This window comes from Canis lupus, chromosome 16, assembly GCF_048164855.1.
Source record: "Canis lupus baileyi chromosome 16, mCanLup2.hap1, whole genome shotgun sequence".
Classification (NCBI taxonomy): domain Eukaryota; kingdom Metazoa; phylum Chordata; class Mammalia; order Carnivora; family Canidae; genus Canis; species Canis lupus.
In genome coordinates, this window is record NC_132853.1 from 25,454,309 (window position 1) to 25,478,353 (window position 24,045).

General features: G+C 33.8%; 1 protein-coding gene across 13 annotated transcripts in view; it reads left to right on the forward strand.

Annotated features, from left to right (window-relative positions):
• The window catches only part of BCAS3 (BCAS3 microtubule associated cell migration factor), a 592,168-nt gene that overhangs the window by 163,801 nt on the left and 404,322 nt on the right, over positions 1-24,045 (forward strand). For all 13 annotated transcript variants that reach the window (XR_012008696.1, XR_012008698.1, XR_012008697.1 and 10 more), the window contains exon 12: positions 14,135-14,305. Coding sequence is in view for 10 of the 13 variants with exons in the window: in XM_072779640.1 (XP_072635741.1) it covers positions 14,135-14,305 (171 nt within the window). In the remaining 3 variants the exon portion in view is untranslated. The remainder of the gene's footprint in view (positions 1-14,134; positions 14,306-24,045) is intronic.

Below are 24,045 nucleotides of genomic sequence, written 5' to 3' on the forward strand. Positions count from 1 at the left end.
GGCACATTCAAAGACTCTTTCATGTCACAGGCCTGCCCCCCTGCATGTTTGTCAAGTGATCTTTTTGTGTGTGTGTGCGAGGGTTAATTTTGATGATGGCTCGTAAACTTTATGCTGATTATAAGGTATTCTTATAATCACTATCCTTTTGAATTGTGAAGTATACAACAAAACAATTCTAATAATAGGGATGACATAGTGAATCTAAATGACAGCATGTAATAAAAAGCACAACTGTTCAGAAAAGAACAACAGTTTAAAGCAAACCACAGGGAGGGAATGAAAGGTCACACTGTTTTATGTAAAACAAATACAAAAATACTTCAAGATTGATCTCAAGTGCTTACATGATGGCCTTTAGAATATGTTCCTAGGTTTGATGAGAGAAGCATTATATATTTTTTACTCAGAAAGGAAAAGCTGAATGTCTTTATGCTCACAGCACTGTATATTTTAGATTTTTAGAAGCTTCATAAAAATGGTTTACTTTTCTCCATTGTGTAAGCAAGGATTATGATGGTTACTTCAATGAAGAGAAATCTGAGACAGTAAGTAGCCAGCATCAGTATTATTCAGTTAGTTTCTAATCCACAAAATATACCAATGAGATTTAGTTCTCAAGTATTAGATTCCGTTTAGATTTATTTGTGCCATGTACTTTCATCAGGATAACTCACTGTTTTATCATTTGAATAATTTTCAGTTATGTGATGGAGAACAACTTTTCAGCTCTGCCTTACTATCATGTGTTTATGTGCCTACATAAAAGGAAAGTGACCTGCTTCAGATAGTTACTGTTTTGCTGTTTAACTGTTAACTGGATGTGGATATGCTTTGAAAAGAACAAATGTGAACTCCCCAGTTTTCTACACTACATATTGAGAACTGAGAGGGATAAGCTCATGTCTTCCATATTTAGACTTTCAGAAATGACAACAATGACCACACTTTAATCCCATCAATTTTTTTCCATCAATTTCTAATAGGTAATTGATCACTAATGAAATTTGTAGTTTTTGTTTTTTAAGATTTTATTTATGTATTCATGAGAGACACACAGAAAGAGCAGAGAGAGGCAGAGACATAGGCAGAGGAGAAGCAGGCTTCCCAGGGGGAGCCTGATGCGGGACTCAATCCCAAGACCTTGGGACCACAACCTGAGCCAAAGGCAGATGCTCAACCACTGAACCCGCAGGCATCCCTGAAATTGGTATTGATTGAAATTCATTGTTAGCTCTAACACTTGACAAAATTCTGCCATTAACTCTTTTGTTTAAATATCTTTTTAACATTACATTTGTACATTTGATGGCAGAACATTGCAATTTTTTTGATTCCTCTATTTCTTCTTATTCTTTTTTTTTTTTTTAAGATTTTATTTACTTATTTGAGAGAGAGACAGCACAAGTCAGGGGGAGGGGCAGAGGGAGATAGAGAAGCAGACTTCTCACTAAGCCAGGAGCTGGACACAGGGTGGGATCCCAGGACCCTAGGATCATGACTGAGCTGAAGCACGCCTAACCAACTGAGCCACCAAGGCATCCCTGCCATTAACTCTTGAATAAAGTAGTTAATATTTAATTTTTGTGTACTTGCTTTTGCCTGATTTTAATGTTTATTCCTGCTCCTATTTAAAATTTACAAAATGAAGGAAAGATCATGAACGTAAAAATCACCCATTTCTTTCTTTTTTGCCATGTTTTTATTTAAATTCCAGTTAACGTACAGTGCAACTGAATTTCAGGTGTAGAATTTAGTGATTCATCACCCATACACGACCCCTGGTGCTCATTACCTCACTGCAAATGGCAAGATTTCATTCTTTTTGATGACTGAGTAATATTCCATTGTGTATACATACCGTATCTTCTTTATTCCATTCATCAGTGATGGACATTTGGGCTCTTCCCATAATTTGGCTATTGTTTATAATGCTGGAATAAACATTGGGGTGAACATGCCCTTTCAAATCAGTATTTTTGTGCCCCTTGGGTAAGTACCTAGTAGTACAATTTCAGGTCATAGGGTAGTTCTATTTTTAACTTTTTGAGGACCTCCATACTTTTTTCCAGAGAGGCTACACCAGTTTGCATTCCCACCAACAGTATAAGAGGGTTCCCCAAGAGTGGAATGCTGAACCTACTACACCACTCAGGCACTCCTATATCCTGCTTTACATGTAACTTATGTGAAATATATTTTTAAATATTTTGTTTATTTGAGAGAGAGAGAGAAAGCAGGAACAGAGGAGGGGCTGATGGAGAGGAGAAGCAGTTTCCCCACTAAGGCAAGAAGCCTGATGCAGGGCTTGATCCCAGGACCCTGAAATCATAAACTGAGCTGAAGATAGATGCTTAACTGACTGAGCCATCCAGGTGCCCCTATGCCATGAAATATTTTTGAAAACATTTTTCTTATATAATGTTATGTACTTACATACTCCTGTGTTAGCACAAATATTTTGAGATTATTTAAAATATTAAATTAGGGGATCCCTGGGTGGCGCAGCGGTTTGGCACCTGCCTTTGGCCCAGGGCGCGATCCTGGAGACCCGGGATCGAATCCCACGTCAGGCTCCCGGTGCATGGAACCTGCTTCTCCCTCTGCCTGTGTCTCTGCCTCTCTCTCTCTCACTGTGTGCCTATCATAAATAAATAAACTTAAAAAAAAAATTAAAAAAATAAAATATTAAATTAATTTGGTATTTAGTATTAATATTTAGTATTTGGTTATTTTTCTGAAATTACCAGAAATAGAATGATCTTTCATTTCAGTTTCAATATTTGGATGTTTTATATAAGAAAGATTGAAAAGATGAGATGATTTTACCTCCCAAAAGATAATTTCTCCTAATAAGTTATTAGATATAAGAAACTTTGTGGATAAATTAGCCTTTTGAGTTCCAGTTTTCCATAGTAAGTACATCAGAATGGCTTCCCTAATTAAGTAGTATTAACATAAATATATTTTTGGCTTTGATATTGCTACATTATGTATTATATTTTTATTATGTTAGCATATTCACTTGGGAAAATTCATCATAATGTACACTTATAATTCCTGTACTTTTCTTTTCTTTTTTTTTTTCCTGTACTTTTCTGTATAAGGGAATATAAAAGTTTACTAAGAAAAGAACAATCTCACCTATATATCTTCAGACCTAGCAACCTTCTCCACAGAATGCTAACACTTAAGAGTGGACAATGGTAATATTACAAAGACTCTTACATAGAATAAAAGAGTCAGGGGATCCCTGGGTGGCTCAGCGGTTTGGCACCTGCCTTTGGCCCAGGGTGTGATCCTGGAGCCCTGGGATCGAGTCCCACATCAGGCTCCCGGCATGGAGCCTGCTTCTCCCTCCTCCTGTGTCTCTGCCTCTCTCTCTCTCTCTTTCTCTCTCTCTCTCTGTGTCTATCATAAATAAAAATAAATAAATAAATCTTAAAAAAAAAGAGTCAATTAGTGCCTAATCTTGTTTTGTGATGCAGGATCACCTTGATATTGAAACTTGATAAGAGCATTATGAAAAAGCAAAACTATAGTCCTGTCTTATAAATATGAAAAATCCTGAAAAATGCCAAACAAAACACTAGCAGAAAAAAATTAAACAATATTATAAGGATAATGTCACAATCCATTTGGGATAATTCCATAATACAAGACTGGCTTATTACTCAAAATCAATGAATGTAATTTGATGCATGAATAGAATAAAGGAGAACAATTATATGATTATCTTAATACGTATACAAAAAGGGTTTGAGAAAATCAAATATATGGATTGATAAAATATTTTAGTAAATAGTCATAGTTTCTGGTTCTCTAGAATTCATTTTTTCTCAAATTACCAAACTGTTTAAATGTAGTAAACATGGTTATTTTGAAGTCTGTTTCTGTTAACTTCAGTGTCTGGATTCTTTGGGGGATATTTTTATTGTTATTTTTGTTGGTTCTCACTAATGATGCCTTGACTCCTTGTTTGCCAGAATTTATTTACAAAATCTTTAGAAACAATTTTGAATTTGAGATACCAGAGTTCTGCAGCACTATCAGTCTTGGATCCTCTAATTCCAATTTCAGGGATTGAGTTATAAACTATTTAAATAAAGCTCACCTGAAATAGCTATGAGATTCTGATTACTACAGATTTACTCTTATTTCAATATATTCCTTTGTGTCTCAAGGCAAAACATGGAGGGAAAGTCACCAGGTAGAGCCCCTTGGACATGACCACCTAGTACCACAAGTTCATCAGAAGCACCACTCCATCTTTTAGAAGCCTCCTCTAGAATCATCAGATGCATCTAGGCCTAACTACCCTGCTCACATGTCTGGATTTTCTTGTTCTCTTGGGTTTGGATCTAGTAACTTTTTACTATCTTATTAAATATTTAGTACCTGTAAGCAGAGTTGAGAAAAAAATTTCCCCAGTTACCCTATTTGTTTTCATTGGTAGGACTGATCTGATTTACCTAGCCTGCCATTATTGAAAATAGAAAATAGGGTAGCCTGGGTGGCTCAGTGGTTTAGTGCTGCCTTCGGCCCAGGGCGTGATCCTGGAGACCTGGGATCGAGTCCCATGTCTGGCTACCTGCATGGAGCCTGCTTCTCCCTCTGCCTGTGTCTCTGCCTCTCTCTCTCTCTTTCTCTCCCCCCCACCGTGTCTCTCATGAATAATAATAATAATAATAATAATAATAATAATAATAATAATAAAAATCTTAAAAAAAAGAAAATAGAAAATAAAATTTGTAACCATTTTTATAATTTCTAGGAAACATACTTTTTGAGATATAACATGGAAAATATTTAAAAAGCCATGTAGTGGGGCACCTGGGTGGCTCAGTGGTTGAGCATCTCCCTTTGGCTCGGGTCATGATCCTGGGGTCCTGGGATTGAGTCTTGCATCAGGCTCACCACAGGGAGCCTGCTACTCTCTCTGCCTATGTTTCTGCCTCTCTCTGTGTGTCTCTCATGAATAAATAAATAAAATGTTAAAAAAAGATTACCCTTTTCCCTTCTTTCTTTTTGTGTGGATTTCCTTCTATAAGAAGAGCCCAGTCCCAGGGCATCTGGGTGGCTCTGTGGTTGAAAATCTGCCTTCGACTCAGGTTGTGTTCCCGGGGTCCTGGGATGGAGTCTCACATTGGACTCCCCTCAGGGAGTCTGCTTCTCCCTCTGTCTATGTCTCTGCCTCTCTCTCTCTGTGTCCCTCATGAATAAATAAATAAAACCTTAAAAAAAAAGCCATATAGTATGTGCTCCTTTAGAAAATACTAATCTTAAAATATTCACATTGCTCATTAAAAATCACTTTTTCTGGAAGAATTATCATACATATCTTTCTCTCCCTGATGGTAGCTACTTATATGACTTCATAGAGGTTAACCATTTGTTATGTAGAATGATTGATTATTAAATTTTCTTTTTAAAAAAATTTATTTAAATTCAATTTGCCAACATATAACACCCAGGGCTCATCTCATCATGTGCTCTCCTTAATGCCCGTCACCCAGTTACTCCATTCCCCTATCTTGCCTTCCACAACCCTTTGTTTCCCAAAGTTAGGAGTCTCTCATGGTTTGTCTTCCTTTTTAATTTTTCCTCACTTAGTTTCCCCCTTCCCTTATGGTTCCTTTCACTATTATATTGTCTTTCTCCGATTGACTTATTTCACTCAGCATAATACCCTCCAGTTCCATCCATGTCAATGTAAATGGTAGGTATTCATCCTTTCTGATGCCTGAGTAATATTTCATTGTGTATATATATCACATCTTCTTTATCCATTCAACTGTGGAAGGAGCCATGATGTCCTGGCTCCTTTCATAGTTTGGGTATTGTGGACTGTTCAATTTTCTTTTAAAGATTTTACTTATTTGAGAGAGAGAGAGAGAGAGCAGAGAGCACAAGTGGAGGGGTTAAGGGGAGGGGCAGAGGGAGAAAGAGAAGCAGACTCTGCTGAGTAGGGAGTTGATGTGGAGTTTGATCCCAGGACCTCAAGATCATGATCTGAGCTGAGAGCAGACGCTTAACTGACTGAGCCACCCAGGTACCCCTTTATATTAAATTTTTATTCTTCTTTTTTGTCTCACTAACAGTTGTAAATACAAATATATATGTACTTGGACCTCCTTAGAGGAAATAACCTTTTTTACATTTTCTGGATTTTTAAATAGCACTTAAAATTAATCTTTATACTTACAGATTTTTCCCTTTGCTTTTCCCAGTAATTTATTTGACTTTCCTTAGAGTATAATCGTGATAAATTCTCTGTGGCTAAGTGCTAAGGGGAAAAGTTTAATACTGAAATAGTTCAAATTGGATTATTTTGATATATTTATAAAATCTTGGTCCATATTTCCTAGTTACCATATATCTGTCCCATTTGATTTTTCCTTTTAATGTATTTTAACCCCAGTGTGGTAAATTGATTTAATAAAAATGCCTCCTTCTTCCCCTGGTTATCTGATAACTTCTTAATGACCACTAACAGTTTTTGTGAGAGCAGCTCCATTAGCACTAATGGACAGGGAGGACAACTGATACGGCATGAGAAAGGTGAAAGATGACTAGTGACCCTTTGGCAAATCCGCCTGCGCTGAACAGAATAAGTACCATGCTCATTTGAATTTTTGGTCAGAGTGGATTATCTGATGTACTTGTCACAGTCTTACTTTCAGCTCTCCTACAAAATAAAATTTAGTTCTGTGGATACTCTTGTTAAGATTAGTCAGGAATAAAACTTTTTAGCTAAGACTGTGAAGACACTTACTATAATTTAATATTCTCCATTTGGTCAAATTAGATTTTTTATTTTTATTTTATTTTTTATTATTTTTTCAAATTAGATTTTTTAATTTCAATTTTTACTGAGTCTTCTTCCTTTTTGGTATGTCGAGTACCTATCATCATGTGTGTACAGGCTCTCTTGACAAAAATCTAATCAAAAGACTGATTACTCTGAGGTGATTTTGGTATCTAAATATGGTATGTGAACACTATTAAATAACATTATATATTTCTTCTGGACACTAGTTCTTATTAATGTGTTTGATTCTAACATGGAACCAAATTTCTTCTAGAAGCAAAGATCTTTACTGATACAGAAAATTTCCAGTACCCCTTTCACTCCCTGCATTGTACCTTGTTTTGAAAGTGAATAAGCTTTGTTGGCTAGTGCTGTCTTGTCCTTGACTATACAAAGTGCAGATCTGATGACTGTTAAGTTTTGGGTTTAGATTTTTGTCCACTAATAAAATGGTAGTTGTAAGTTTTTTTGATGTGTGTGAGAATTATCAATAATTCATGTGATATGAGCCTTTGTGAAATACACTACTCTGTTTTACCCCTTTCTGGACTTTTTTTCCTAGTTCTCTTATATTGACTTGTCCTTTTATCTTGTAGTTTCTTTGGTACACTTCTTCCCACTTTCTGTGTGCCCCAGTTTTCCTAGTTTTATTCCCATTCATTGGTATAAAAGCATGAAATAATAGGCTCAGGGGCAAATGGGGAGGATGTACAACCAGACTTTAACCGTGAAAGGCGATAGAAGGATAGCTCTGTTTAAGCGGGAGTATCTCCATTAGCATTGATGGAATGAGTCGCGGCAGCTGAGGCATCTTAGAGGTTAATCAGGCTTGCTAGCCAGCTTTGACATCGATACACAGTGGCGCCTGATTTTGTTGGTCCTTCAGAGGCTTTCTTGACAACGCTGTAACAGACTTTGTGTAAGTCATTGCTTGTGAATTATTGAAACAAATGTTTGGCTGCTAATTGAGGAACACTAATGTGTTTTATAATCACTGCAGTTTGAGTTTTTAGTGCTAAACAAAAGAGTTAAAATTGATTTGTGGCTTTTCCATGGTTTCAGTCAGCAGTAAGTTATATCTTTTTGCTTGAGTTCAGCAAATGGCTTTGATGGTCATTTTATTTAAGTATTTATTAGGACAACAATATTATAGTCTTCATCCCTCCTCTCCCTCACTGCCCAGTATAAGTTTGTGTTCTGAATTCATGTACTGTCAGATCATAAGTAATAGCAGGAATAGAATACAGGGCAATAACTGGATGGTGGTTGAAATCAGGCTTTGGAAATAGTTCTAGTATTGAATTCTGGCTTTGTCATTGGTTACCTCTTTGAGCTGCTGTTTTACTTAACTTCTGTAGCCTCAGTTTTCTCTTCCATAAACCAGAGGTGTTCAAGGAAATCTGTAGAGATCATTTATCTTAAGAGCCTTGACAAGTTCACAGTAAAGATTTCAGGGAGCATAGCTACAGTAAAAGTAATTACAGCTAATTACAGTGTACTAGTAATACACGTATTGCTAGTGTTAAGTTATATGGTGTTTTAATGGAAAATTTCCTTGGAAAATACGTTTCCTTATTTTAATTCCAATCTAATTGTTGCTTACTTAACATTTAGACCTTTATAAATTACCTTCTTTGCCTGCTTTTTATGAGACAAAATTTGAAATACTATCTATATAATAATTTTCATTTTAAAATTTAGCTATAAGGATCCCTAGGTAGGGATCCCTGGGTGGCGCAGCGGTTTGGCGCCCGCCTTTGGCCCAGAGCGCGATCCTGGAGACCCGGGATCGAATCCCACATCGGGCTCCCGGTGCATGGAGCCTGCTTCTCTCTCTGCCTATGTCTATGCCTCTCTCTCTTTCTCTCTCTGTGACTATCATAAAAAAAAAAAAAAAAAAAGGTTCCCTAGGTGGCTCAGTGGTTGAGTGTCTGCCTTTGGCTCAGGGTATGATCCTCGTCTGGGGATCGGGTCCCACATCGGCTTCCTGCGAGGAGCCTGCTTCTCCTTCTTTCTATGTCTCTGCCTCTCTTTTCTGTCTTTCATGAATAAATAAAATATTAAAAAAATAAAATAAATTTAGCTATAGCATATGCCAGAATATAGATGAGCATATTCTCCATGATTATTCTGAAAAGTCATTTCATTAAAGACTAATTTGCAATATTTTAATAAAAACATTTTCTCACAATTGAGAATTGGAAAAAATTTATTTCTGGGGGTATTCTACTTATTGAATACCTTTTGAATGTCCATGTAATCTAGACTACTTATTTTTTTGCTCTGCTGGTTAAATCTCTCTCTCTCTCTCTCTCTCTCTCTTTTTTTTTTTTTTTTTTGATATTTACGAATCACATGCTTTTCTCTTAGTTGTTTTCTGTTTGGGGGACAAAAAAAATCCCACAAAAGCCCATTATTTTAACATTATTATTAATGTAAATAGCAGTAATCAGATAATAAGATTCACATAAAAGAAAAAAACTCACATGAGTTAGTTTTATCTATTTGCTTTGCTTTGAATGAAATGGAACTAAAATGTAATTATATACATCTTAAATTGTCTTTAATTGAAATCATATATTAGAAGCATTACATTGAATTGTTTCTCTTACCAGAGAAAAAAAGAACCTTCTTAGCTAATCTTTTGTGATGTTTTATTCATCTCGTAATTGGCATCTTGGATGGAGACTGTATTTCCACATGCCAAATCTTTTTTTTTTAATTGAGGTAAAATTGGTCTATAACATATAAGTTTTACATGTACATTATGATTTGACATCTGCGTGTTCTACAAAGTGATTACCACCAAAAGTCTAGTCAGCATTCATCACTGTCAAATTGACTGCCTTCACCCATTTTGTCCACCTCCCAGTCCCTTTCCCCTCTGGTAACCATGAATCCATTCTCTGTATCTGTGAGTTTGTTTGTTTTTTTAGATTCCACATATGAATGAAATCAAATGGTATTTGTCTTTCTCTGTTTGACTTATTTCACTTAACCTAATACCCTCAAGGTCTATCCATGTTGTCACAAATAGCAATATTTCATTCTTCTATGTAGCTAAGCAGTATTCTGTTTATATATATGTGATATATATATATTTGTATATAAACATATCCTCCTTATCCATTCATCTATCAGTGGACGCTTGGGTTGTTTCCATATCTTGGCTATTGTAAATAATGCTGCAATGAACAAAGGGTGTATATATATTTTTGAATTATATTCTTTGAATAAATACCAGAGGTAGAATAGCTGAATCATATGGTAGATCTATTCTTAATTTTTTGAGGAATCTCCATATTGTTTTCCATGGTTGCCGCTCCAGTTTACATTCCAGCCGACAGCTACAAGGATTCCCTTTTCTATACATCTTCTCCAGCACTCGTTATTTCTTGTCTTTTTTTAATAATAGTCATTCTAACAGGTGTGAGGTGATATCTCATTGTGGTTTTGATTTACATTTCCTTGCTGATTAGTGATGTTGAAAATCCTTTCATGTCTTTTGGCCATCTGTATGTCTTTGGAAAAATGTTTATTCAGATCCTCTGCTCATTTTTTAATTGTTTTTTCTGTTATTGTTGAGTCATATGGATTCTTTATATATTTTGGATATTAACCCTATATTAGATATATGATTTGCAGATATCTTCTTCCATTAAGCTTTTTCATTTTAATGGTGGTTTCCTGTGCTGTGCAGAAGCTTTTTGTTTAAATAGTCCCATTTGTTTATTTTTGCTTTTGTTTCCCTTGCCTTTGGAGTCAGATATATAAACACATCTCTGAGACTGATGTTAATGAGCTGACTGCTTGTTTTCTTCCAGGAATTTTGTGGTCTCAGGTTTTATATTCAGTTCATTTTGAGTTAATTTTTATGTACAATATAAGAAAGTGGTCTAGTTTCATTCTGTTGTGTAACTCCAGTTTTCCCAGAAACTGGAAACCATTTATTGAAGAGACTGCCTTTCTCCACTGTATGTTCTTAGCTTCTTTGTTGTAAATTAATTGTATACTTAGGGAATTATTTATCAGCTATTGATTTTGTTCCATGGATACATGTGTCTCTTTTATGCCCATGCCATACTCTTTTGATTACTATAGGTTTGTAGTATAGTTTGAAATCAGAGACCATGATACTTTTTGTTTTGTTCTTCTTTCTCAAGATTGCTTTGGCCATTCTGGGTATTTTATGGTTCCATACAAATTTTAGAATTATTTGTTTTGGTTCTGTGAAAAATGCCACTGGAATTTTGGTAGGGATTGTCCTGAATCTGTATATTGCTTTGGGTAATGTGGACATTTTAACAGTGTTAATTCTTCCAGTCCATGAGCACGGACTATCTATCTTTCCATTTATTTGTTTCTTCTTCAGTTTCTTTCATCAGTTTCTTACAGTTTTTAGTGTATGGGGCTTTCACCTTCCTGGTTAAATTCATTCCTAGGGATTTTATTTTTTGTTGCTATTGTAAATGTCACTGCTTTCTTAATTTCTTTTTCTGATAGTTTGTTATTAGTGTAGAGAAACACCACAGATTTCCATATTTTATTTTGCATTCTGCAACTTTACTGAATTTGTTTATCCTAACAGTTTTTTGATGGAGGTTTTCTGTGTATCTGCAAATAGTAATTTTACTACTTCTTTTTCTTATTTGGATGCATTTTATCTCTTTTTCTTGCATGATTATAGTGGTTAGGACTTCCAATGCTATGTTGAATAAAAGTGGAGAAAGTAGACATTTTTGTCTTGTTCCCATTTTAAAGGACAAACTTTCAGTTTTTCACTCTTAAGTATGATACTAGCTATGGGTTTATCATATAAGGCCTTTACTTTGTTGAGGTATGTACCCTTTATTTCCACTTTGTTGACAATTTTGATAAAAATTTGGAGGCTGAACTCAAAATGGAGGCTGAACTTTGTCAGATACTTTTTCTGCATCTATTGAGATGATCACATGATTTTTATCCTTGATTTTGTTAACATGATATACCGTATCAATTTGTGGCTGTTGAACCATCCTAGCATCTCTGGAATAAATTCTACTTGATCGTGGTGTATGATCCTTTTAATGTGTTTATGAATTTGGTTTGCTAATATTTTGTTAAGGATTTTTGCATCTATGTTCATCAAGGATATTGTCCTGTAATATTTCTTTCTCATAGTGTTCTTATCTGGTTTTGGTATCAGGGTAATGTTGATGTCACATTTTATATCTTTTTATTTTATGCATCCCTTAACTAGTTGTGATTTCCATTAATTTTATTACTGTTCTCTTTTAGCCTTCATTCTTCCTTTGTAAGTGATTGATCCACTATCTTTACTATATATTTATCTTTTCCAAGGAGAGTTTTACTTTTGTATGTTTCCTTGTTATTAAATATTAAATATTTCTTTTCAGCTTAGAGAATTCCTTTTAACATTTTTTTGTAAGGCAGTTTTAGCAGTGATACATTCCTTTAGTTTTTGCTTATCTAGAAAACTCTTATTTCCTCTTCTATTCCGAGTGATAACTTTGATGGGTAGAGAATTCTTGATTGGAAGTTTTTTTCCTATTAGCACTTTGAATATGTCATGCCACTCTCTTTTGGCTTGTAAAGTTTCTGCTGTGAAATCTTAATAGTCTTATGTGGGTTTTTTTTTAATGTATTTCTCTTGATGCTTTTAAGATTCTCTCTTTAACTTTTACCATTTTAATTGCAACATATCTTAGTGTAGATTTGATTGGGTTTGTCTTACTTGGAACTCTCAGGGGTTCCCACATCTGTTTCCTTCCCCAGATTAGGGATATTTTCAGCAATTATTTTTTAAAAATAATTATTCTGTCCTTTTCTCTCTTCTCCTCTGGGAACCCTATAATGTCAGTGTTGTTCTGCCTGAAATTCTCCCCAGCTTTTTATTTTTTAAAATTCTTTTTTTTCTTTTGCTCCTTGTTTGAATATGTTTCTTGTTTTACCTTCATCTAATCTGCTGTTGAACTCCTCTAGCGTATTTTTCAGTTCAGTTTTTATAATTTTCAGCTCTGTAACATCTATTTGATACTTTTTAATATTTTCTCTCATTTTGTTGAAGTTTGCACTGTATTCATTAATTCTTCTGAGTTTGGTGAGTATCTTTATGACCATTACTTTGAATTATCTTGTTTATCTCATTTTATTAAGGTCTTTTTCTGAGATTTTGTCTTGTTTTTTGTTTGGAACATACTCCTCTGTCTTCTTATTTTGCCTTTCTGTGTTTGTTTCTATGTATTAGACAAATCAGCTACTTCTACTAGTCTTGAAGGAGCAATCTTTGTAAGAAATATCTTGTGGGGCTCAGAAGCACTTATTCCTCCTGGCCACCTATGCCAGGCACTCAAGGGATGTTTCCTCTGTGAGTTGCTTGCATCTGCCCACCTATGGTAGTGAGGCTGTGGCTGTGGTATGGGAGTATGTGAGGCTCTTGTCTGGCCCACCTGTGATGTGTGGCTGTGGCATAGGAATGGGTGTCAACATTTCTAATCTTGATGCGCAATATTATATAACAGCATATTATAGATTTACTTTGGAAATGTAGTCTTTTTCACATAGGCATTCTATTAGCATTCAGTCTTTTTCATGCTAAAAATTAGATTTAAAATTAGATTTATATTATTTCAAAAAATAACAACAGATGTTGGTAAAGATGTGGAGAAAGGGGAACCCTCTTAGACTGTTGGTGGGAATATGAACTGGTACAACCACTAGAAAACAGTATGGAGTTTGCTCAAAAAGTTAAAAATAGAACTATCCTATGAACCAGTGATTGCAGTACTAGGTTTTCCCCCAAAGGATGCAAAAAATGCTGATTTGAAGGGGCAGATGCACCCTAATGTTTATAATAGCACTATCAACAATAGCCAAATTATGGAAAGAGCCCAAGTGTCCGTTGACTGATGAATGGATAAAGAATATGTGGTATGTATACACAATGGAATATTACTCAGCCATCAGAAATAATGAAATCCTGTCATTTTTATATACATTAAGGAGAGGAAAAATAAATATTTTTTAATAAAAATATAATTGTTGCCTCATATGAAACAAAGCATTTTATTTACTTAGGGCTTTATTCTCACTGTGCTGACTGGAGATTCCACTGATACCATTCACTCAAACTAATACTGATTTTCTAACTAAAATTTAAGATCATATGAAAAGTCAGACTGAATTTCTGTGACAGTGCACTGCTACATACAGGCTTGTAAGAGAATAGGGAATTTAAAAAGTAGAAGAATTAACAAAATGCATATTTCTGTTTAGAATCCAAATGCTGATATGAAGTCATATTTTTTACATTTCATTGTATAGACATTGAAAACTGGTCTGACAATGGTCGGAAAAGTGGTGACTCAGCTGACAGGCACACTGCCTTCAGGTGTAACAGAAGATGATGTTGCCCTCCATAGTAACTCAAGACGGAGTCCTTTGGTTCCAGGCATCATCACAGTAATTGACACTGAAACAGTTGGAGAGGGCCAGGTAAGAACTTCTGATGCAGGTAATGTTCTTTTTCTGCAAAGGATGGGGGGATAGAATATCATTTGTGATCAAGAACAGCCAAGTGCCTTTGGCCTTGGAGTTTATTAATTTGGAATTCTAGAAATTGAGGTTATTTTAGGTTAGAACTTTTTTTTCAAGAAATGATGAGTAACATGTTAAAACCAGTTATTTCAAACATTATTAATGTTTCAAATCTGAGGGTACAATTGAGGTTCTAAGCAGTCCTTATTATTTCTTTCTTAGGATATTTGTTTCACAAATAATTAGGTATCTCTTTATACTGTTCTTTTATAATACTGTTTTTTTAAAAATAACATTTATTATAACCTAAAGCAGAAGACTAATTGATTTTTTCAAAGGATTTTATTTATTTGAAAAGATAACATGAAGGGGGGAAAGGGCTGAGTGAGAGGGAGAAGCAGACTTCCCCCTGAGCTGGGAGCCTGACACAGGGCTCAATTCTTAGGATCCTGAAGTCACAACCTAAGCTGAAGGCAGACACCTAACTGGCTGAGCCACCCAGGTGCCTCTTAATAACTGACTTTTAAGGTAGAGGCTTGCTCGTGGAAGCGATCAATAAGACATTCTACATTTTGGAGGGAATTTAAAAAATTATTGACTAATTATGATGGCTACAAGTGACAGTAATATAAATAATAAATTTTATTACACGGACATTTATAAACATGAAAAAATACAGAAGGTCTCAAAGTGTATATTAGAATACATACATGGTAATGCATATTATCAAATCCTATATCTTCAGATAATGCAGAAACATTTAGAAGGAACAATTGTAAACATGGAAAAATATGTCACATAATTTAAATCTTGCTGGTGAGAAACCAGATGAATTTTGTTTTCTCCTGCCTGTGCACCCATAAAAATTATTATTTTTGCATCAATAGTCTTAAATTTTAAAATATATTTCTAAAAGGAAGATAATTTTAAAATTCTAATAGTTTGTGATTGTTGCTATAAAAAATCCAATCTAAAATTGATTACTAAAATAGGATAGAAGTAGAGCAACATTTGTGAAATAGAAATTAATTTTATATTCAATGTATATTTATTTCTGTTTTCAGAACATAATGTCTAGAAGTTATGTGAATCTTTGAAGAATTAACCCTAAGTATTGCATGTTCCTTTTAGAAAACCTGCTTCCAGTATATATGGTTCTATATTTGATAAAAGATTACCTTAGACCACTACTCATATATTAGTTCCTATAGTAAGATCAAGTGGCATTTCAAAAACATGAGGACTCTACTGCAATTAAGAGACAAAAAAATCTTTGAAATTCAAGGTTACTGAATTTAGCTATTGTATTTTATTTCAAATCTGAATAATAATCATTCTCTACCTCTCCCATACTAACTTCATGGTTCACCAAATATGTTACAGTGCAGGCTTCTATTCTTGTCTAATTCTTTTTAATGAAGTGCTAGCAAACTTTTCAGTTGACTGTAATGAAATTTTTTTAAGTTTGTTAATTACCTCAAGTCTATAGACACAGACAGTTGTTAATTTTCTTTCTTAGTTGGAATTAAATATTTAAACCCTTGGTGTTTTATGAGTGTTAAAGTAAAAAATATTTTCTTTTGTCCTTTGATTCTTAATTAATTTACCTCCAAGGCCACCCACATTTACTGAGTAGTAAACAATCCTTCTCAACATTGTCTGGTTTGGTGAGTATAAGTAAGTCTATTAAGCATCTAGCATTCGTTGACAGATTTGTCGTCATTTAAAAGTAGAAAATGTTATCGCATTTTTTTTCATGAAATAGAGGTATAACTCAATTTGTTTTATTATATTTCAGTATAGGACCATGTAAAAAGAAAATCTTTAAATAATTATGTTAAAAGGCATAGCATTATGCCTTATGTTATCAAATGGTCATTCTCCTCACCCCCCCCATTCTTTATTAACTTTTTATAACTTTAAAATGGAATTCTCAGATTTGGAATATGGAAATGAACTGGAGGTTGTGGAGTTGCAAAAGTTCATTTTTCCTTTGTAAATGAATTGTTAACACTTGAAATAAGTAAAGTTCTTGTTAGGAAATAAGAACTACAGAATTGTTAGCTTTTAAAAAGTTAAAAAGAAGTTAAAAAGTGTGGCTCAACCTGAAAAAATGTCGTATTTTCTATTATTTGTTGAGATCATAATCTCTTTTATTCCTACTTATTCTGAAATTTTAATTCATTTTAAAATTTTATTATAAGGCAGGAAACAAATTGATGTTCAATAAATGGTAAGTTGCTATATGCATTTTGAAAGAATTATAAATACTATTTAAAGCAACAAGATTTCCTGAGTATAATACTGTCCTCCTTTCTTTTAATAATGTGAATCTGTTTTTTTGTCAAGAAGACATTTTTGTCTTATACATAGTTCAGTTGGGGTACAGGGCTTTTTTTAGGTTATGCTGGATTGTATTAAAAAGACTTCAGGGGGGTATTGTCATATATTTATCACTCCTAGTCCTTTCCAATTGATGTTTGACCTTAGCTGTAACGTTTCTCCTTTTCTATATATATCTCAGGAGCTAAAGCTGACGTTATGCTCACTTTTACTGTTTAAATCCATCAAGCCTTTAATAAAGATATTTTCATGTTTACAGTGGCAGTGTATAAAATTTGATTCACCATCTTTCTAATGCTAAATTGATTAGTTTGATTTTATGTTGATGGGATCATTGTGTGGTAACTGTATTAAGGGGGAGTGGATTTGATTGACTCTGTCCATTTTTTGATCTGTGTTACTTGTTTTATTTAAAAGCATTTTATGACTAAGATAAGCTAAGTGGTATAATATGCCTTTACACATTTATGTAATTGAAGTTAGCAGCGTGGCAAAGTCTCTAATCAAAGGAAAATGCTCCAGAATGATGACATAAGCTTGAGCTATTTCTTTTCCTGAGTACAAGTGTTATTAATAATAATTTAATGGCTCCTGAAGTGTTTAATCTTTTATTCATATGATAAATGCTTATCCACCTCAGATCAATTAAAGTACTTTGATTAATTTTGATATAATCAAGTTGTTATTACATATACTTAAGAAGTTCAGCCTGCTTAGTTAACTGGTGAGTAAAAAGGTGCATGTTTTAGGGCTGTTGAATTGGGATAGCTTTTATATTATTAATTTGATGTTTTAGGCAAGGTGATAATGGAATGGAGAGAATCCTTCCAAAAGTGTCTGGTTGTTATATTTATAAAACTCATAAAGCGAAGATAACAAAGAATCTCACATAGTGGTAAGATTAATGTGACTTTTTACTAGGTAGCTTCTGTATTGATACCATTAATTAGAGTACTTACTACTAATTGTGTTGGAGAGGGAGATAATAGGGTTATAATATATGAAAGGAAAGGAAATCTTGTAAAATTGAGTTAAAATCGTAAAATGGGCAAAAGACAAATATTTCACAGAAAAAAATAAAACATACAGATTTTCCTTGACTTAAAATGTCTTATTTTTCAACTTTATGATGATATGAAAGTGATATAAATTCATTAGAGGGATCCCTGGGTGGCGCAGCGGTTTGGTGCCTGCCTTTGGCCCAGGGGGCGCGATCCTGGAGACCCAGGATCGAATCCCACATCGGGCTCCCGGTGCATGGAGCCTGCTTCTCCCTCTACCTATGTCTCTGCCTCTCTCTCTCTCTCTCTCTGTGACTATCATAAATAAATAAAAAAAAGTTAAAAAAAAATTCATTAGAGACCATACTTTGAATTTTGAATTTTCCTTGGTTCAGTGATGTGTGATATAATACTCTCTTGTGATGCTGGGCAGTGACAGCCAGCCACAGCTTTTAGTCAGTCATGTGATCACAAGGGTATACAGTGGATACAGTTAACAATTGTTTTGCACCCTTACAACCATTCTGTTTCTCACTTTTAGTACAGTAGACATTAAATTACATGAGATACCCTGCACTTTATTATAAAATAGGTTTTGTGTTACAATATTTTGCCCAACTGTTGGCTAATGTAAGTGTTCTGAGCATGTTTAGGGTGGGCTAAGCTATGTATGATGGTTAGGTGTATTAAATGCATTTTGACTTGAGATATTTTCAGTTTAGGATGGATTTATTGGTATGTAACCCTTTGTAAGTTGAGGAAGATCTGTATATACTGCTATATAATCTATACCCATGACTTCACTTGTTATAAGAGAAAGACAGACTGAAACTACACTGAGATACCATTTGTCACCTAAGAGAATGAGGGAAATTCAAAAGCAGTGTACTCTACATTTTAACTGCTAATTTTGAAATAATTGTAGAGTCACAGTAAGTTGCAGAAATCTATTCATGTGCTCTTTACCCAGCTTCCTCCAACTTCCCCTGAATGATGACATTTTATATGGCTGTACTATAATATTAAAACCAGGCAATTAACAGTGACACATTACTGTTAATATACTGTAGGCCTGGGGTACCTGGCTGGCTCAGTCAGTGGAGCGTATGGCTCTTGATCTTGGAGTTGTGGGCTTAAGCCCCACATTGGGTGTAGAGATTACTTAAAAATAAAATCTTAGGGAGCTCAGATGGTTCAGTTGGTTAAGTGTCTGACTCTTGATTTTAGCTCAAGTTACTATCTCCGGTCATGAGATCGAGCCCTGTGTCAGGCTCCATGCTGGGTGCAGAGCCTGCTGAAGATTTTCTCCCTCCCCACCTCCTGCTCTCTTTCTCTCTCAAAAAAACTTAATAATCTTCAAAAAAAATGCTACAGACCTTAGTCAACTCTCAGTATTTGCTTTACCTGCATTTGTGTGTGGGGGGTGTTTATGGGTGTACATAGTTCTCTAACTTTTATTCCATGTGTACATTAACATAACACCACCATCAAGAGAGAGGACTGTTAAACACACATACTTTGTATTCATACTCATCCCTCAACCTACCCCCATCCTTTTCTCCAGACAACTGCTAATATGTTCTCCATCTCTATAGTTTTGTGAATTCTAAAATGAATATAAGTGAAATCGTATGTATGTAACATTTTAAAGTTGACTTTTAGACTAAATATGATATCCTTGAAGTTCATTAGTTTGTTACATGTAATCCCTCTGTTGTATTCCTGTGAATGGCTGTTCAAGCATTCATTCATTGAAAGATATTTGTTTCTAGCATTTTGCTATTATGAGTAAAGCTGCTATGAACATTTATGTAAAGGTTTCTGTGTGATTTATGTAGAGTTTTCATTTCTGTATATTAAATGCCCAAGAGTGTGACTGATGAATTTTATAAGTTCATGTTCAGTTTTGTCAGAAACTACTCAACTGTTGGCAGAACTGGTTTATGTTCCCTTCAGTAATGTATGATAGACAGCAATTTTCTTATCAGAATCTATGGAAGATGAACAAAGTGGTAGAACATCTTTCAAATAGTAAAATAAATGAACTGTTAAACCTGAATTCCCATATCTGATGAAAATATCCTTCAGGAATGAAGAGAATATAAAGACATTCTTATAAAATGAAAAACTAAGGAAAATTTGTCCATAGCAGATCTACTCTTAAGGAATAGCAAAAGGAAGTTTTCTAAAGAAATTATTACAAAAGAAGGCTTTGTAACTTCAGAAATGGAGAAGAACAATGGAAGGGGTAAAAATAGAAACATATGTAATATATTGAGTTTCATAAGTTAAATTTGGTTGAAGCAAAAATTATAATATCATCTCATGACCTTATCAACATAGGTATAAGAAATAATTAAGTACTTAATACTTATATTTTTAAAAACGGGGAAGTAAATTGAACTTCATAAAAATTTTAAAATTTTGTGCTACATATCACATCATCAGAAAAGTTTAAAGACAACCAACTGAAGGGAAGAAAATATTTGGAAATCATATTTTTTATAAGGGGCTGGTATCTAGAATATACAAAGAGCTCCTACAACTAAATAATAAAAAGGTAGATAACCTAATTTTAAAATGAACAAAGATTTGAATAAACTTTTTTCTGAAAAAGATATACCAATGACCAATAAACAGAAATGAGAGCCCTCATACACTGCTAGTGGGAATGTAAATTTGCGTAGATGCTTTGGAAAAGAGTTACCACATGACTTAGCAATTTATTTTCCAGATATACCCAAAAGAAATGAAAATGCATGTTCTTGTACATGAATGTTCATAGCAGCATTATTTGTTATAGCTAAAAAGTAGGAGCAACTATAGTGTACATCAACTGATTGGTAGATGGATAAATGTGGTATATACAATGTGATATTCTTCAGTAATAAAAAGAAGTACTAATTCATATTACAATATAGATGGTTTTAAAAATAATATGCTTTGTGAAAGAAGCCGGTCACAAAAGAGTACATGTTGTACAATTCCAGTTTTTTGAAATATCCAGAATAAACAAATCAATAGAAAGAGAAAATAGCTTATTGTTGCCTAGGGCTGGGAGTCTGGGAGGAATGGGGAAATGTGGGGTAATTGTTAATGATTGTGGGGTTTCTTTTGGTGATGAAAATGTTCTAAATTTGGTTGTGATGATGGTTCTACATATATACCAGAGCAAACCCTTAGTGTATTTAACAAACTTGGTGTAATACACTTTCCTTGAGACTACTCCTATAAGACTTCTTTTCTTTTTCTTATTTTACTCACTTAATACTTTGAAAGTCAATGGAACAACTAAAAAGAAAGATTAGAAAAATAACTTACAATGTGTGTTTTCCCACCAATTGTGGTAAAATAGGCATAACATAAAATTTGACGTTTTAGCCACTTTTAAATTTACAATTCAGTGGTATAAGCATATTCACAATGTTATACAACCATCTCTATTCTCCATTTCTAGAACTTTTTCATAATCTGGATTTATTATACTGTAACTTCCCAACCTCCTGTTCCCACCATCCCTGGTGACCATCATTCCGATTTCTGCCTCCAGTAGAGTGCCCATAATTTAAAAGATGTACAATACAAAGTGTTGGAAAAGATGTGGAGAAATTGGAAAACTCCTACTTTACTGGTGGAAATATAAAATGATGTAGTGATTTTTGAAAATAGTTTGTTAGTTTCTTTAAAAGTTCAGCATGTGTTTATCATATGACTGAGGAAATTCATTATTTTAGGTATCTCCCCAAGAGAAATAAAAACATGTTCACAAAAATATGTATACATAGATATTCATAATGGAGTATGCATATAGTAATCACTAGAAATAGTTCAAATTGCCAAGAATTGGTGGCTGAACCGATGTTGTGAGTCCTCCATACAATAGAATGCAACCCAGCAATATAAAGTAATGAATAACACCTGAAACAACATGGTTGAACTATAAAAATTATATCAGTTAAAAATATAGAAGACAAATTGCATAATTCTATTTATATGAAAAAATTTCAAATTTTTTAAAAAAGGCAAAAGAGATAAAATACACATGGGGATTGCCTGGGGCTTAGAGTTAGAGATCCACTGTAAAGTTAATATGTGGGCATTTTTGGGGTGAAGATAGAATTCTAAATCTACAATGTGGTAATGGTTATGCAATTGTATAAATTTACTAAGCATTATCCATCCATTTCTGTATTAAAATGGATGATTTGAATGTATAAATTTACTGATGATTGGGGAATAGCTATCTATTATGGTGAAGAGGTAAGCAAATCCTCTCCTCAGAAAATAAGTATATTACTTGAAAGAATTTTCAAAAATTACCATTTGGGGGCTCTGGACATTGACCAAAAACTAAGAATGAAATGATAAGTGCGTAAAGATTCTAGAGTTTGGATAGTAGTAATGGGATAAAATGGCCTTTTTGCCTGAGGCTGCTCTTATTCACATCTGCCTGGAGCTTGGTGAGTAGGATAGTTTTACAGAGTAAAGTGGGCCTTGTAAACAAGCCATTTCCCTTCTAGGCAGGGGATTTACTTGATTTGGAGTAGTACATTAAAACCTAAGCCCAACAATGTTTTCATTAAAAGTAGTAAACTTGGTAGCTGATGAATAAAGGATAATGTGTAGCTCTGCTTTCCTGAGATTGCAGTTCAGTTTGGGGCCAATTTGAAGAAAAGAGGAAAAATGTTGCTGAAATGTCTAAGTAGAGCCTCAGAGACCTTTGAGACAACATCAAGTGTACCAACATGTAATTGGGATCTCAGAAAGGGAGGTGATAGAGGTGCAGAAAAACATTTGAAGAAATGAAATATATAATTTTTTTCTTTCTCTTCCCTAATTTCTTTAAAAAGTAGGTAATTGTTTTAGGTAATTCAATATGTTTTAGGTAATTTAATTGTTTTAGGTAATTTAATATGTTTAATTGTTTAAACATGTTTAATTAAACATTAATGTTAAATATGTTTAATTTAATTGGTTTAATTGTTTTAGGTAATTTAATATGTTTCTCAGTTGATAATACATATGACAACAGTAGCACAAAGGAGTGGGGAGGAAATGCAGCAAGGAGCTATAATTTATTGCAATTAAGTTTGTAATTAATGGACCATCTTGTAATCTATGTAACACCTGGTAACCTATACAGCAACCACTAGAAAATTACTCCAAAAAATTAACAGAGGAATTAAAATAGTAACATCAAAAATAATTAACACAAAAGAAGGGGATCAGAGGTACAACAAACACCTGAGAGAAAATAAATAGTAAAATCACAGACCTAAATCCAATTATATGCATAATTATATTAACTATAAATGGGTTCAACAATGATCATCAGACCAGAATCATTCAGATTCGAATTATAATGTTAAGGTAAAAGGATCGAAGAAATGTACCATGCAAACAATAACCGTAACAGGACTGGAGTGGCTATATTAATATCAGGCAAAATACTTTTAAAAAGTATTTAGAAAAGTACTTTCACAAGAAATATTGCCAGAGAGAAAGACACTTCATAATAATAAGAGGATCAATGTAATAGGTAGATAAATATTAGGTAGGTGTATAAACACCTATGGCATAGTCCAGCAAATATTGAGTGAAATCCAACAGATTGAAAGGAGAAATTATACGTGACATTTACAGCTTGAGATTTCAATACTGTACTCTTCATAATTGATAGGAGAAACTGGACAAAGTTTGTGAAGATTTATAAGACTTGATTAACACTATCAACCAGCACAGTGTAATACTCCCTCCCCCAAATGTGTAGAATTTGCATTCTTTTCAAGAACATCTGCAATGTTTTCCAAGATAGACCTTATAGTTTGCCATAAAACAAATCTAAATAGCTTTAAAAGGATTAAATTTATGCAAAATATCTCTGTGAATTATGGAAACCAATAACAGAATGAAGTTATGGAAATCTCCCAATATTTGGAAATAAAACAACACACCTACCTATAAATAACTCCTGGGTCAGGAAAAGGAATCTCAAGGAAATTAGAAAATATTTTGAATGGAATGAAAATTAAAAGTGAATATATCAGAATTTATGAAGTGCAGCTATTCCCTTGCATAGAGGGAAATTTTTAGCTTTAAATGCGTATAGTAGGAAAGAAAAATGGTCTGAAACTAAGTCTTCACTTTTCCCTTATTCTAATCTGAAAAAGAAGAGCAAATTCTAACCAAGCAAAACAAATGAAGTAAATACTGAAGATATGAACACAAGTCAACAAAATAGCAAAACAGTGCAGTATTGGGGAAAATCCAAAATTGGTTCTTTGAAAAGATCAACAAAATTGATCCTCAAAAAGTTAAAAGTAGAATTATCATATGATTCAGCAATCTGGCTTC